Consider the following 15,007-nt stretch of genomic DNA (forward strand, 5'->3'; position numbering starts at 1 on the left):
TATGAGCATTTTACTACAACCGGTCAGACACAAAGACAATCTGATCAACAGAAAATGGTCCAACAGTGAACCTCAAAAACCAATTTGATAAAATATAGGATGCTGTATCTCAGACACAAAGACTGGGCAGAACAGGAGCTGGAAGCAGAAATCTGTAAATGCCTCTCAGGGACTTCACTGCTGATTTAAAGCCCTGACTGAGCTCTGACGTCTGAGTCATGGCAGCTCTTTGTCTTGTAATCACCATTCTCCTCTAACAGATCAACCCTGCGTCTGCAGGGCAGCCGGTTCGTCCATTAGGAGGTTAAACCACTTATCTGTCCATATGGCAGGGAACAGGGACGACTAACCTCAGCTGGCAATCTGGCATGAAGCAGCACATTGTTGAATCATAGATATACATCAGCAGGAGAAATAAAACTCTGCATTTACTGCATGGACAACATAAGAATGCTTTGATCATTGAAACCAGTTGAGTTTTAAGAGTTACACATATTAAAAATAACTAAACATCTTATATTTATGGCTTAATATAAATAAAAGAAGTTCAACATTAAATTAACTTAATTTTGAGCACTCTGCAGCTTTAAAGTGGAAGTATTAAATCACAAGTCTTAAAATAGGATTTAACTCATAGTTTACACCCTCACCTTCCTGATTCAATGCAATGCCTGCACTGCCCTCTACTGGCCGCAGTGTTTTACTCCACACAATTACAAACCATGACTCGACATTTTCTGCACACCATATTTCAGTCATCCATCACTGCAGACTCAGCCTGAGCAGCAGCAACTGCAGTGGTTGGAACAGAGGCAGTAGGAATGACAAAACAGATGCTACATTTATTTTAATCCATTTTCATAAATCATTAAAAAAAAATCTTATTTACAGTTATATTCACTCAAATGAAAATGTTGCAGGAATGTTTTTTTGTGCAAAGGTTTCAGTTCAGTCGGCTCTTTTTCAGCTTGGAGGGGTCGGCTGCTGCTTTACGCTTACGGGACGGTGTGAATGGATCTTCCTCAGGCGGCGCTGCAGTCAGACAGTACAACTCGATGGGCGGCGTCGGCTCCTGGCAGATCAGAAAATGGAGAAAATATCAACAAAAACACAGAGATATCCAACAGATTTAAGACATTTACTTTCTAAGTAAATAAAGCACTTTTACAGTCAGTCACCTGCATGAGGTAATCTGCGATGTACTCTGGTTTCAGGCATGTCACTCCTTGTGCGGTGGCCTCAGCTACGTCCACCCTGAAGTCTCCGGGTTTCAGACGACCGAAGTCTGCAAACAGATGAGTGGCCTCTTTGTAGAGAGACGGGGAGGGGCTGGGCAGCACCTGAAGGGAAAACAGGGGAGAAAACATGATGGCGAAAACTCAAACACATTTCAAGAAATGTTACATTTATATGTTTAAAAAAAAGAAGAAAGAAATTAAACTGTCTCTTCTTTTTGACACTGCTGTATTTTTTAATTCTTGCTCGTATATTTTTGATGATCCAGGTTTCCTACACATGTTTTATGACTAAGTACTGTTTATGTCTAGACTCATTTTAGCAACTTTCTATTTGGACTCATTCTGAACTTTATGAAACATTTTCTCCATAAATTTATGGAAGATATTTCTGCAGGGGTTGCTCAGTATGAGGGATTCCTGAAACCTAAGAAGCAGCTGGATTTTCTAAGGTTGAAAAGCAATTAGCATGAAAACCAGCATTGTTTTTATAGCTGATATTGAACTAGAATCCATTGTAGACTTTGAATCTGTCTGTAGACTGGAATGAATTTACAGTATATAATAAATTGGATCTGCTTGTCTTATGAAGTGCCAGATTGTGGTGCATGAATGTAGCAGCTCCTGTAACGTGTGGCTTGTAAAATAAAAGCAGGGAGAAACCTTCGCTCCACCAGACTGCAATAACCGCCTGAAGCCCGACTCTCTGCTCTGGTCGATGTTCAGCATCACGGTCCAGCCACTGAAAGCTCCCTGGAAAATAGGAAACATCCTTAGTCAAGTTCAGACAGTTTCAGACACTTATCTTTTAAAAACCTGAGTGACAGTGATAATTCGCCTAGAAATGGATCTGGTACGTACGCCGTGTTCAGAGCTTCCCTGCAAAGCTTTTCTCCAGCGCATTGCGGCCAAGGCCAGTCTCTTCTGCTGAGAGGTGATGGAGGGCAGAGCCTCCAAGATGGAGCAGCTGCCCCATTCATAATCATCCTCCTGCATCACAGGAAGAAACGAAAGGAGAGAAAAATCCCAAATAATCAACGAATCTGAGCCGAATGAAGAAATGAGTGTAGAGACGAAGAGCTAACATCTTAACCATCTGATGTTACAACAAATCCAGCTGAATCCAGATGTTAAAACTATATTTTCAGATTGAAGCTACGCTGGAAAGATAAAACACAGTGGAGTTGTCTTCAGGCTCCCACCTGAATGAAGTGTCCCACGGAGCGACACGCCTCCAGGTACGAGCGATGCAGGATCCACTTGCCGGCTGCCATGGCGGCCAGATACTTCTCGTTTCGCAGTGGACTCCCTACGATGATGTGGGAGCAGCTGGGGTCAAAAGACTGCTTGTCCAGGACGACGCCCCCTACAGGACAAAGAGAAGGATGGCATCAGTAAACTACACCTGGTAGATATTTAAAAAGGAGAACGGAGCTCCAACTTAAAAGTAAATAAAATATTTGTTACATGCAATTAAATTAAGTTTTTTTTAACCTGTTTTCTTTTTACAGTGTGAAACTTCTGACTGATTAAGGGTTTGTTCTCATCATTTCAGACCATTAATGTTTCTCTTTATATACTGTATATGTAAAAATACTGAAGTATTTTGACAGCTGATCCCCAGAACAGCTGAGCGACTCACCGAGTTCCTCTATGAGATGACTGTAATCGATTCGCTCCTGAGGGCTGAGCGACGACAGCTGAAATCTGGGTGGCTGTTTTTCTTCCTCTTTCTCTTCCTGACAGAAACGAAACACCTTTACAGCTGCAGCGGCGCTGGAAGTAACCAGGAAGGTTCCAAGAAGCACTTACCTGTGGCTCCGGTGCTACCAGCGGTTTGGCGAGAGGGAAGGCGATGCTGGGAGCTTTAGGAGTGAGGATGTCCTCTTCTGGATCCTCTGATGGAGGCGCCACGACCTTCTGACCCATTTGCTGGTTTATAACGTCACAAGCAGCTGTGAGGAAATTGAAGGATACATTTTAAAGTAGATGTAGGAATTAAATTTTACCTTCGATTCTCAACACTTCCACGTTATTATACGGCTCCTCTTACCCATCTCTACCAGCTCAGAGTCCGTCATCGAGTCCTTGAGGTGCGGTCCGTTCTCTGCTGTGGGAGGCGGTGCTGCCGCCAGGGGCTCTGAGTGTTGGGATGGACTCCCAGGCCACTGGAAGTTATCAGCCAGCTTCGCTCTCTCCTCCCTGGCTGTCGGATCGTCCCAGACTATCTGCTCACTCTGAGACGGCTCGGTGTTTATGTCCGTCACCGCTTCTCTGGTTACCCTGGAAACGCATCAGTGAGAAACAATTAAGGATTTCTCATCGTAGCTGTTTGATGGCTCTATTTGAGGTTCCTCAAGTCTCTACTTTATTCCTACTTTACTGGGACTAGTAGTGAATAATATAAGGGTTTCATATCAGTCGATATTGATAATTATCAATTAGGTTTTTTTTTTGTTTTAAATATCTGAAATAATGCCAAACTGTAGATGCGACCTTTCCTGTTTTATCCACAGTTTTCTCTAAACATTTTGTTCTCATTTCCTTCTTTCACTTTTTATTTTTAAGAAGTTATGAGGCACAGTGGTGAAACCTTAAACTGCTGCTGCACAAGTTACTCAAAGGTTGTTGCTAGGTAACCACACCATCAGAGAGTTGCTAGGTAACCAAAGCAAGTAAGGTGATGCCACAAGCCTAGCTTAGCTAGCTAGAAGCTTCATTGCTTTCTTGCTTCAGTTAAAAACTCCCACAATCCCGTGCTGCATCACCATACCGATCACATGACGGTTTTTTGTACCTCAGAGCTTCCAGGGTTCGTCTGCTCCCACTGCGTCCAGCCCGGCTGCCTTCAGGCGTGTTTGGACCCGAGTCGGTGCAGCCTGATCCCATCCTGGCCAGTCTGACAGACGCCCGCCTGCCTGTCGTCATTTTGGTGGCCGACATGATCTCCTGAAGCTGTCTTTGCAGGTTCTCTCTCATTTCCAGAGTATCTACAATATCGAACTCACTTCAGTCGTCAAGTTCTCAAGTTGTTAGTGGAATCAGCTCCTCAACAAGTCCTCACCTCTTTTCTCTGTGGTATCGTTCACCTCGTCTTGATCAACACATCCATTACTTACAGGAGGCACGACTGCGCTTTTCTCTGCAGCAACAACCGCAGACTGAAAAATAATCCCATTATTAACAAAGTAGACACAAAAACACAAACATGGCTGCTCAGATGAAGATTTCCTCAACCTTGTTGAGTTTTGATTCGGTCGCGTCTTTGCGCTGTGTCCGTGTTAAAGGCGGAGATCTCTGGGAGCTGCTGGGAACCTGGCTGAGGTTCAGACTCATCTTTGGATTGTAGGTGAAGGGATACAGGGACTCGGAGACGTGCCTCTGCTCCTCAGCACACTGCACAACAAGAAACGCATAAAACAGTCATGAAGAGGCAAAACACTTAAAAACTGTTTTCTTAACAGGTTACTTCCTTTACGTAAGAAAAGAAAATATGACATGGCAAGAAAAGTGTAGGGGAACATAATTAAATAAACTACAAATAAATAATGTGATTACTTGGATGTGTCAGTATTTAGGAAGAATAAAAAACATAATTCAACCTGTAATCAATGATAAAATACATCATTTTATGTATTTTTTCATAGTCACACAGTTCAGCACATTATGAATTTTCAATGCTCTGGTCATTTTAATTAATCTAATTTAACTATAATCGGTTTGGGGCTTAACCAATCAGATGCCAGGATCTATTTCAAAACCAACAGTTTAAGCAAAATTATTTTATTACATTTGCTAGAGGGGGAAAATTTGCACCATTATTAAATCTCTGGTAAGAAGGTTAGAAAAATGTATTCAAAGGGCCACAAATAGTCCTCACAAGTTTCAATATTAAGTTTCACTTTTAAGTTATTAATTCATATTAATTTATAATTTCAGAAATTCTTTAAATAAATACATCTTGAATGTAGTTGTATACATTTTTTTAAACAAACCTGCATAAATAATAATGTTTCAACATTTCTTTTTATCCCCAAATGTTGTGAATTTAAATGTTGCATTAAATAAAAACAGCTCTAGAATGACAGAGCTGTAATTTTTCATTTTAATTTGGTGAAAAATGGTCACAGTTTGAGCTAAAACAGTATTTTTGCTGATGTGAGCTTACAGCATGCAGCCAGTACTGGGACACCACATGCAGGCCCTTCTCCTTCACCGCCTTGTATTCGCGGGAGGTGTCTCCAACACGACCCTGGTAGATGTAGTGAGTCACCGTGTTGTCACAGGCCCACCTAAAAACAACACAGAGAGAATCAGCATATCTGGTAAAATTCAAAAGTGAATTTATTTTTAAATCCAGGTTTCCAGTTAATGTTTTTTACTGATGTCTGATTTTCTTCCTGTCGTCAGTCCAGGAAGAAAAGCTTGAAGAAATTATATTTATAACCCAGGCAAACAGAAAGTCACTAATTATTAATGAGAAGTCTGACTAATTTTTAAAGGTAAATTAGCAATAATAATAATAATAAAAAATAAACATTTCAGTTACATTTATTTTGTGAAGATTATTAGATTTTTTTCAACCACTGAATCAATGTGCTGAGATTTAAGTTTGTATTTTCCAATAAAATTATGCTAAAAAAGAAAGAAATTTACTATAAGCCTTTTTACTTATTCTAAAGAGCCACTAAATATGGAGAATAACGTAATTATCATTTTTAAGTGAAGTTTCAATCAACTTCTTAGTTGAAATAAAAGGCTTTATCTGCAAAACTCTTAAATAGGGGGCATAAAATTTTATATTTCTGTAAAAAAGTGATTCATAAATCCATAAATAAAAGTAAAACATTTTTTTCGTGAAGAAAGACATCTTTATAGCAAATTTGCAATAAGTGCAGAGTACCTGAAGTCAGCTCCAAGCGAAGCAGCAATAGCATTCAGTTCACTTTGCATCTTGCTCAGTTTCTTCCCCACACAGATCACAACACCAGTCAGGGGTCCCGAGTCTTTCTGCGGGATCTTCAGAAAACAAACACACTTAAAACGGTATACATATTCTGAGTACTTCATTAGAGTCACTTTGTCAGTTCAGTAGAGTCATGCACAGCATAACAATGTTTAAACTCTGAATGAAACTCTTATCTGACCTCCTTCTCGGTTGTTTTGGCCAGCTGCGGGCTGGCAGAGACTTCCTGCATTTCTGTGGCGTTATTCGCTGAGCTGTTTGCCAGAGCAACCTTCAGGTTCCTGTTGATAACGTCGGTAAGTGGAGTTTCCACCTTTTCTCCGGGTTTAGATCTTCCGCCAGGAGTCTCCAAATCTTTCAGTGCATCCTTAAAAAGTGAAGAGATTCATTTGTCACCTTCCCTCCTGGGAGGTTAAATCTAAATGTCTGGTTTTTGGTGCAGGAAGAGTTCTGACCTTGAAGTTAAAGGACGGCCTGAAGAGCTGGTCCCTGACCAGGAACCGAGACGGAGTGTCCAGCTGCAGGGACGGCTCCTTCTGGAGTGGCTTCCCTTTGCCGCCATCTTGGTTTGGTGTCGGTGTGCTCGGGTTTTCTCTGGGCTTCATCTCGTCCAACACAGATCGAAACACTTTGCTCTGAAAGCGACCGCAATCGAGCGGCGTGACCGCTTTCCCACCCTGCGGACCCAGCAACGGGATCTCTGGGGAGCAGCGAGCGGGTTGGAGTGGAGCTGCTTTCTGGGATCCGCTGACGAAGCTCTCGTCTTCCTTCTCTGTGGAATTGCAAATGGTGACAGTTAATTTGACACAAAATTCGATTTTTGGCAGTAGGAACCTCAAAGTTCAACGGGATTAAAGCGACACAAAGTAGATCTGCAGGTAATATGAATGTCACCTGGAGAGGAGGGCAGATCCACCAGATATTTCTCCTCTGCCGCCCTCTTCCCCGTCCGCGCTGACTCAAGTATCCAGCGCATGGTGACGGCAGGAAGCCCCCACTTCTTAGCTGCCTGGTACTTTGTTCCATCAGGGGTCTGTAGCACCAGGTGAGTGCTGGCCAGCATGCCTTTCTTCTGGTTGGCCAGGCGCACAAAGTAATCCTGGACACTGGAGGAGCAAAGGGAGAAAAGCAAAAGGTTTGAGCAAGAAGCTCACAGCAAAAGGAACAAGACAAGTAACAGAGGGAGTTAAAATGTTCCTGACCAAAACACAAAAACAGCTTGAAAAACGGGTATTTTATTGACTGCAGGTTATTATGCAGTCAACCCCTGTTAAAATGCCAGGGTTGTGACAAAAATATTGCATTGTATTAAAACTGTTCTTGGCGTAATAAACACCAAGAACATCTGACTGGACGAATGTATCAGTCAGGAGAAGAATATGCTGCAAAAACAAAATCTTACCAAATATTTTTTGTCAGGTTTTTAGTGCGAATACCTTAATTCACTTAAAATAAGACAAAACTAACTTACAAATAACTTTTCTTTTAACAAAAAATAGGAGCTTTTATTCCTTAATATATTGATAAGAACTGTGCTAGTTCCCCCAGCAGATTTCTTTCACCTCTAACATGGGGAAAATGTTTGTTATAAGTGAAAATATGCGCCACATACTTGGCTCCGAGATGCTTGGCCAGCTCCACCAGAGCCTCCCTCTCTGCTCCCGTAAACTGGCTGACAGACAGGACGCAGTCTTTGAGAGGAAAGTAGCCCTCCCTCACAGGAACGGGGGTAAACAGAGGGTTAGAGGGCAGCGGCAGAACGCGCTCGTTCTCCACACACATGGCCTGCGATAAACAAACCAGAACATAAATGTAGCTCTGCAGGTCAAATCAGAAAAATAAGGCAATCTGAGTTCGTACCAGCCAGGTGTCAGTGACCACCTCGTCCACGGTGGCCTCCACTGTGCAGCCCAGCTGAGGGACCACAGCGAAGTCCGCCACCACTCGGCTGCGGCCCGTCAGCAGCCTGCCTCCTTGCTCTTTCAGCAGCGCCGAGAGCTGAGCCTCAGCCTCCACACCGAAACCCACGAGCAGGAAGGATTTCCCAGAAAACAGACCGTCCTGCGGCAGCGGCTCTTGCTCTGGTCCCCCGGTGTGGAGGGGCGTCCAGGACTCAGGCTGAGGTTCTGCAGCTGCACTGAAGGACTTCCTGCTGGTATTCTCTGGTGCTGCTGGTGCCAGATCAACTTACAGATAAGAAACGAAAAAATTATTTCACTCTGAATTATTTAATCTGAGAATTAATTAATCAGATTCTTACCCACTGTGGGGTCGTCGTCCATGTACTGTGAGAGAAGATCCTCGTCTGTTATTGGTTCCTTGGGAGTGTTCGGGTTGGCAACAGGCGGACCAGAAGACGAGCGACGTCTCGCCGGAGGACGAGCGGAGACAGAGACAGAGACGGCGTCTGAAGCTGGAGGGAGACAGTCCGGGTGGAGGTATCCGTCCTCTGGGACCAACGTGCCTTTGGAGAAACAATCCAGCAGCCACTGTGCTGTTACCACATGGGGCCTGAGAAGAAACACAGGAACAGGTTATTTAATTTGATTTAGTTGGTGAAGTGTCCTTCAACAGTTTTCTCAACCAAAATCCATCCACAAACTCGACAAAGCTACAGAGAAAAAAACTGAGCTTCCGAGCTTAGTTGTCCTTTACTCTCTTTGAAAGTCCTGCAGGCTCAGTGGTTCTACGTTGAAGAATCTCTTTCTATTGTTTTCTGCAACCTACTGTTCTCTTTCTGTTTGGCTTGGCTTTTGTTGCCATAGAAAGTTCCTCTGGTTCAGCTTCCATGTATAGTTATGTATTTTTCTTTAATGGTGCTGCTGTCTGAGCTAATGGTGTCAATAATATTAACTCTAGGTGTTATGATTTTTTCCCCACAATGCTTTAGCGATTAGCTGTCCATCTTTTCTGGACTCAGACATTGTTTTCCTTTCGTTAGAAAGTAGTTTAATATTTATTGGGCGATATGAACACTTCTTTTCCTCTAATTTGAATAATTTGATCATTTAAAAGAGTAAAACCAACCATATTTACAACCAAAATACAGAATTATTATCAGAAAACTGGATTTCAAACCTGTGAGTTGCTGTGGACAGAAATTTCTGGAGCTCCTGGTCCACTTCCCTCACAACCACATGAGTGAGATCCTCTCTGGGCTGGTTGAAGCGCAGGCCTCCAGCAGCGCTGACGAGCCGCCGCAGCTTCTCCAGCTTCTTCTCCGGGAAACCACTTAAATATAACTGTGCAACAATAAACACATTTTAAAAATCGTCTAAAAATGAAAGGGAATGACTTTGCTTTGTGAGAATGTGGACTAAATTGTACCTTACAACCGTCCAACACATCATCTGCTGGGCACACAGTGAGGTCTAACCGGTCGATGGGGTCTGGCGTCTCCACGCGACTCATGGTGACGTTGGTGAGGGCCGTGTCGTTTATCGCCGCACTAGTGTTGACAGAAATGTTGCTCAGGCCCAACAGAGATGGACCATCTACAGAAAAAATGCACAACAACCTTAAGAACAAACCTCAGCAGGGGGAAGTCATGATTTACAGCTCAGTGAAACACATTGCTGGCTAAACCATCGAATAAAAATACACTAATCTGTCAACAGAAAATTAGCCAAGACCTACTACCACTTATGCTTTGGAAAGTATCCAGATGAGCATAAATTCATAGATTTTCCACCTTATTCTTAGAGAACTTCTGTCAGTTTCTGTTGCAAACATCTGCCTTAATAATCTCAGTAAACAAAAATCAGAGCATTTCCCCCCCCCCTTTTTTTTTTTTTTTTTACAAATTTCTGACTTTCTGACTCAGAGAATATCTTAAATATGGTGATTTTTTTTCTTTTAATTGAGGAAAAAAAAAAATTTTAATTGCAAATTTAAAACTTTGACATTGGAATGTTTTTTTTTCTTGTAAATATATAAAATTAATCCCATAAATCTGAGTTTTGGTGGAAATTTACACCTCAGTGGCCATTTTTTTCCCTATTTTATCAACAACAGCTCTAATACGGCACCATGGATTTGTGTTTATATATGATTGCATCAACAGAAACAGAAGAAATTGGCAGGGTACCTTCTCTCCTGCTGGTGCCTGTAGGAGTTGAGGTGTTGGGCCGTGTGGCTGTTGAAGCGTTGCACTGCACCGTGTACCTGCTCTCATCCTGACAGAAACCTTTATCTATGCTGTCGAACAGCCAGTGCAAAGACACACAATACACGTTCCACTTCCTGGCGCATTCGTACTTCTGACCTGCAAACGAAAAATAAACTCTCAGCACAACAGTAACATCAATGAAAAAAATCTGATTTAAGAATAGAACTGGAATAAAATATTTTTCTTAAAGATTTTTTTCTTGGACAAATTAAAATGGTGGGGACTTTACCTGTCGGTTCACTAACAATGAGATGTGTGCACTCGTTCATTTTGAGCTGGCCGGTGTATTTGGCCCCGTGCTGCTCGCAGAGCCGCTGCACCTCTTTGCGCTCTGTGCTGGAGAGGCCCGTCACGCAAACGGTACAGCCAAGCAGCACGGGGCACAGGAAGTCCTCAACTGGCAGGTCTGTGTACCTGAAGAGACTGGACAGGAAAGTGCAAAAGAAATTTTAAAAACTCCACCTTGTAATTTAACTGCATTGATGCTGAGCACCAAGTTATGACTTCATGTTTCTCTGGGGTCTAATGCCCTCATTAGAGGCCATGGCATCACCAACACTTTGATTTACCAAGATATCTTAAATAAATAAAAATCTAGTTCACAGTGAAATTACCATTATTATTCAGTTTTTCAAAAAGAGCCACAACATTTGGTCAAATTAAAACAGGAATTGTTCACCAAACACAAAATCAAGCCTTTTCCAGCCAATCTCTCTTTAACAGACTGTGTTGCATCAACTACAATAATTTGCTGCAAAAGATTCTCTAGGTACTTGCCTGTCTTGTGATTTTTCCCAGCATGCCTTGACCCATGTGGGCAGCAGTATGGGTTTTCCCAAGTTGGCAGCCACCAGGTATTTTTTGCTTCCTACCTCCCCAGCAATCAGGTGTGAGACAGACACATTAAGATCAAGATAGACTCGTCCGCCCATGAGCTGCACCAGATCCATCACCTCTCCCTGCAGAGGGAGACAGAATACACACATAAGCACATTTACATGTCAAACTTTTCAATATTTTGTTCCAAAATTCTGTGTTTTTTGAAAGGAGTATTTAAAAAACCAAACAAAATCATCAGAACCAACCCGGGTTTCTTTATCCAGGCTGGTGCAGGAAATGGTGACGTCAGCCATCGCCATGTTATACACGGGTTTTTCTGCTTTCGGGACACAGCGCTGTTGCTGCAGGCAGTGCAGCACCACCAGTGGACTCACTATTCTGCACCCAAGCTGTGGAAGTAAAAGTGGCATAAATTTGAAAAAGCTTAGACACGGATCAGTTATAACCTTTAAAATAAAAACATAGGCCCCAAAGAAACCCCGAGATCTGATTGTTGCAGCCCAACAATTAAAATTAGCAGGTGTTTTGTCTATAATGGACTTTAATTCTATGCATCAAATGGAAATAACAATAAAGGCATGTACATACAAGATCATAATTGTAGTAATCTCAATTTCTTTGCTGTTGTAAATAAAAAGAATTAGACTGCTTAACAGGTTTGCATAATGCATACTGAATGGGTTCAGACCTTCTTGCAGTGCAGGAAAGCTGGAGTGGTGAAGTTGATGAAAACAAACAGAGACTTGTCCTTCTGGTTCATCTGTAAAACATCTTCCTCCTGGATGGTTTTTAAATACTTTTCAGACTGCAGCTCCAGAATGGCCTGTATAAATAGGACTCAGAGTTAAAACTGCAAACAGAAACAAAGCTTAAGCCAGCAGGGATATTTACCTCATATGCTTTGACTGCATAATCTGGTTTGGATCCTTCACCCTCCACAAACTTTACAATAAAGTCTTCCTTCCCTGCTTTGGTCATGCTGAAGTCGATGGATGAGGAGTGAGGAGACTTGACATGAATTACGAATGTGTCTGGTTGACGGAACTTCAAGTGAACCTTTATCCTTATTAAAAATGAAAACAGCACAGACCTTTTAGGCTTACCATAAAGTACAGCCTACATTTATTCAAATTAGTAAACATAAGAAGACCCGAAGTACTTACTTATTGTAAAAACACTCCAACTGGGAGAAAATTTAATAATATATTCTGTACTCATGACAAATTTTGTTTTTCATTACGAACGTGCTAAATATTCACTCTCAACATCTAGCGCTAACCTTTGAAACTTTAACCGGTTATTTTTACAACTTTGAATGCGTCAAGATTATTTAATATTTTAAGCATTCATACAACGTAACTAATTCTATCCACAAAATGCATAAACAGACATAAATTAAATGTTATCTTATTCATAATAATTCGGCTAACTCAAACTGGAGTTATTGTTGACATTCTTCGCGCCGTTTGCGCAACTTCCGTTGCAACAAGCTAATCCGTCCGAGTGGAAACGAGCAGCTTCTTCTTCTTCTCTTTTATTATTGCGGATCGCAAGCAACTTTAAGGTGCATACCGCCACCTACTGTTCTCGAGTGTGTAGCAACATTTCTTTACATCTATTAAATTCTATATATTACCTTCTTAGTATTTCCTACTACATGTTTTATATTCTGTCCACTCATCCATGTGGCCCCATCATCTCCATGCAGTGCAGAATTTATACATTTATTGATATCAGAAAAAAAATATCATTATATTAAATAAGATTGGACTAACTCCACTACCTTGAGGTATCCCATTTTCCACATTAAACTCTTTTGAATAATCGTTCTCAATCTTAACTCTTATTTTTCTATCCAGCAAAAAAATTTGCTGTCCAGTTATACATCTTTCCACTAATTCCCATCTGATTAATTTTTAGAAGTAGTCCTTCTCTCCACAGTGAATCATTTGCTTTTTCTATATCAAAAATACTATAATTGTTGCCTCCTTCATTTTTAAAGCTTTCTCTATATCATTACATACTCTAGTTAGAGCATCCATTGTTGATCTTCCTGGTCTAAAGCCACACTGGTATCCATTCATTAGTTTATTATGCTCTAGAACATAACCTAATCTACTGACTATTATTTTCTCCATCCATTTACTTAAATGAGAAGTTAAAGCTATTGGTCTATAATTATTTGGACTGATAGGATCTTTCCCTGGTTTATTGAACGGAAGTATTATTGCCCTTTTCCAGCTATTAGGTATTAAACCTTCTTTCCATATTTTATTAAATAATTGTAATATTAATTTCAGTGTTACTTCTGGAATCTGTCGAAACATAATTGATCCTCCCCTGGAGCTGAGTATCCTGTCCCTTTCAATTCTGTTTTCATTTCTTTCATGGTTTTATTCATGTCTAATTATGCATTTTTGACATTTTTCCAATACATTTTTATGATTTCTAAATTTTTGTATTTTCTGCTGTCTATGAATGTCTGTAAGATGTTCACCACTATGAACTGCAGCAAATGTCTCCCCTAGTAAATCTGCCTTATCTTTATTTAAAGCTAATATTTCCTGCGCTCTGACTAAGGCTGGCATTTTAACATTATTCCTTTTCCCAGTCATTTTCCTAAACATTGACCAAACGTTCTGTAATTTTATTTCTGAACCTATTGAGGAACAATACTCTCTCCATGTTTTGTTTTTGCTTCTTTAATAATTTTGCGAGTCATTGCTCTTTTCTTTTTATATCCAATAAGGTTTCCGGTTGTTAAATTTTCCTGTAATATTTTAAATGCCTTGTTACGTTCTTTAATTGCTCTACTACATTCATCATTCCACCAAGAAACTACTTTTTTCTTACATTTAACTTTTATTTTTGGGATACTAGAATTTGCAGCATTTAAAATCTGTTCTGTTATCTGTTTTGTACAATCTTCAATGTTGCCTTTTAATGTAACCATATGACTGGTTTCCTCACAATTTATTTTAAATGTTTTCCAATTAGCTTGATTGAAACACCATCTTAATATGAAATCTTCTTGCCCATTTATCCTGTCATTAATTATTGTACTCACTGGAGAGTGATCACTCCCTAATGTAGACTCCCTGTTAATATCCCATTCACATGGACTAACAAGACAATCAGTTATTAATGTAACATCTAGACATGAAACTGTATTTCTATGTATATTTACTCTTGTACTTTTTCCATTATTAAGACAAACTAATGACTTTTCATCCATCATTTATATGATACCATTATGATCCGTCTTCTTGCTCCCCATAGACTATTGTGTGCATTAAAGTCACCACACCATAATTCTCTTCTATGTAATGTTCCTGCTATTTCCTTAAACATTTCACTATTAAGACTTTTACAAGGATTATAATAATTTATAATTTTAATATTTCCATATTTTCTTAAATTAAATATTTCTATATTAACACATTCTAATTCTTTATTCATTGGGTTTTTCTTATAAGCTGTTCCATCCTTAATTAAAGTGGCACATGCACCTCCACCACCATAACTTCTATCCTGTATTTCTATACTATATCCAGGATTTTTAAAATCTAGGTTAGGTTTCAACCATGTTTCTTGAACACATATTATATCTGGGATTATTTCTAAATCATAAATAAACTTTTTAAATTCTTGTCATATTAAACTTCTAGCCTTCCAATGAAGAATATGTAGAACTATTATAAAAGCTTGAATCCTAATCCTGAGCATTTTCTGTTGTTTCACTCAAAATGGTCTGAATCTGATCTGCTTGGATTTCTTTCATATCTAAAAATCTTCCTG

The 15,007-nt window shown here is 40.3% G+C and overlaps 1 protein-coding gene across 1 annotated transcript; it reads right to left on the minus strand.

Moving 5' to 3' along the window:
- Nucleotides 1–933: 933 nt before the first annotated feature.
- topbp1 (DNA topoisomerase II binding protein 1) lies at nt 934–12,714 on the minus strand. The gene is made up of 28 exons (XM_007565933.2): nt 12,373–12,714; nt 12,101–12,272; nt 11,898–12,032; nt 11,455–11,598; nt 11,147–11,328; nt 10,599–10,792; nt 10,289–10,465; nt 9,529–9,695; nt 9,280–9,443; nt 8,462–8,712; nt 8,062–8,387; nt 7,814–7,986; nt 7,096–7,307; nt 6,657–6,973; nt 6,383–6,568; nt 6,139–6,254; nt 5,404–5,527; nt 4,473–4,631; nt 4,300–4,396; nt 4,033–4,225; nt 3,289–3,518; nt 3,048–3,190; nt 2,878–2,974; nt 2,438–2,601; nt 2,097–2,225; nt 1,899–1,988; nt 1,179–1,340; nt 934–1,072 (listed from the first exon to the last, which is right to left on the minus strand). The coding sequence occupies exons 2-28, from the start codon at nt 12,185–12,187 to the stop codon at nt 944–946; spliced, it is 4,548 nt and encodes a 1,515-aa protein (XP_007565995.1). The 5' UTR covers nt 12,188–12,272; nt 12,373–12,714; the 3' UTR covers nt 934–943.
- Nucleotides 12,715–15,007: the final 2,293 nt, after the last annotated feature.

Source organism: Poecilia formosa, unplaced genomic scaffold (genome assembly GCF_000485575.1).
Source record: "Poecilia formosa unplaced genomic scaffold, Poecilia_formosa-5.1.2 Scaffold184, whole genome shotgun sequence".
NCBI lineage: Eukaryota > Metazoa > Chordata > Actinopteri > Cyprinodontiformes > Poeciliidae > Poecilia > Poecilia formosa.

Coding starts and splice junctions, on each gene's coding strand:
- topbp1 (XM_007565933.2), bottom strand. CDS start 12,187: ATGACCAAAGCAGGGAAGGAAGACTTTATTGTAAAGTTTGTGGAGGGT. Junction 5,528..6,138: donor TCGCTTGGAGCTGACTTCAG/GTACTCTGCACT, acceptor TGTTGTTTTTAG/GTGGGCCTGTGACAACACGG. Junction 2,975..3,047: donor TGGTAGCACCGGAGCCACAG/GTAAGTGCTTCT, acceptor CGTTTCTGTCAG/GAAGAGAAAGAGGAAGAAAA.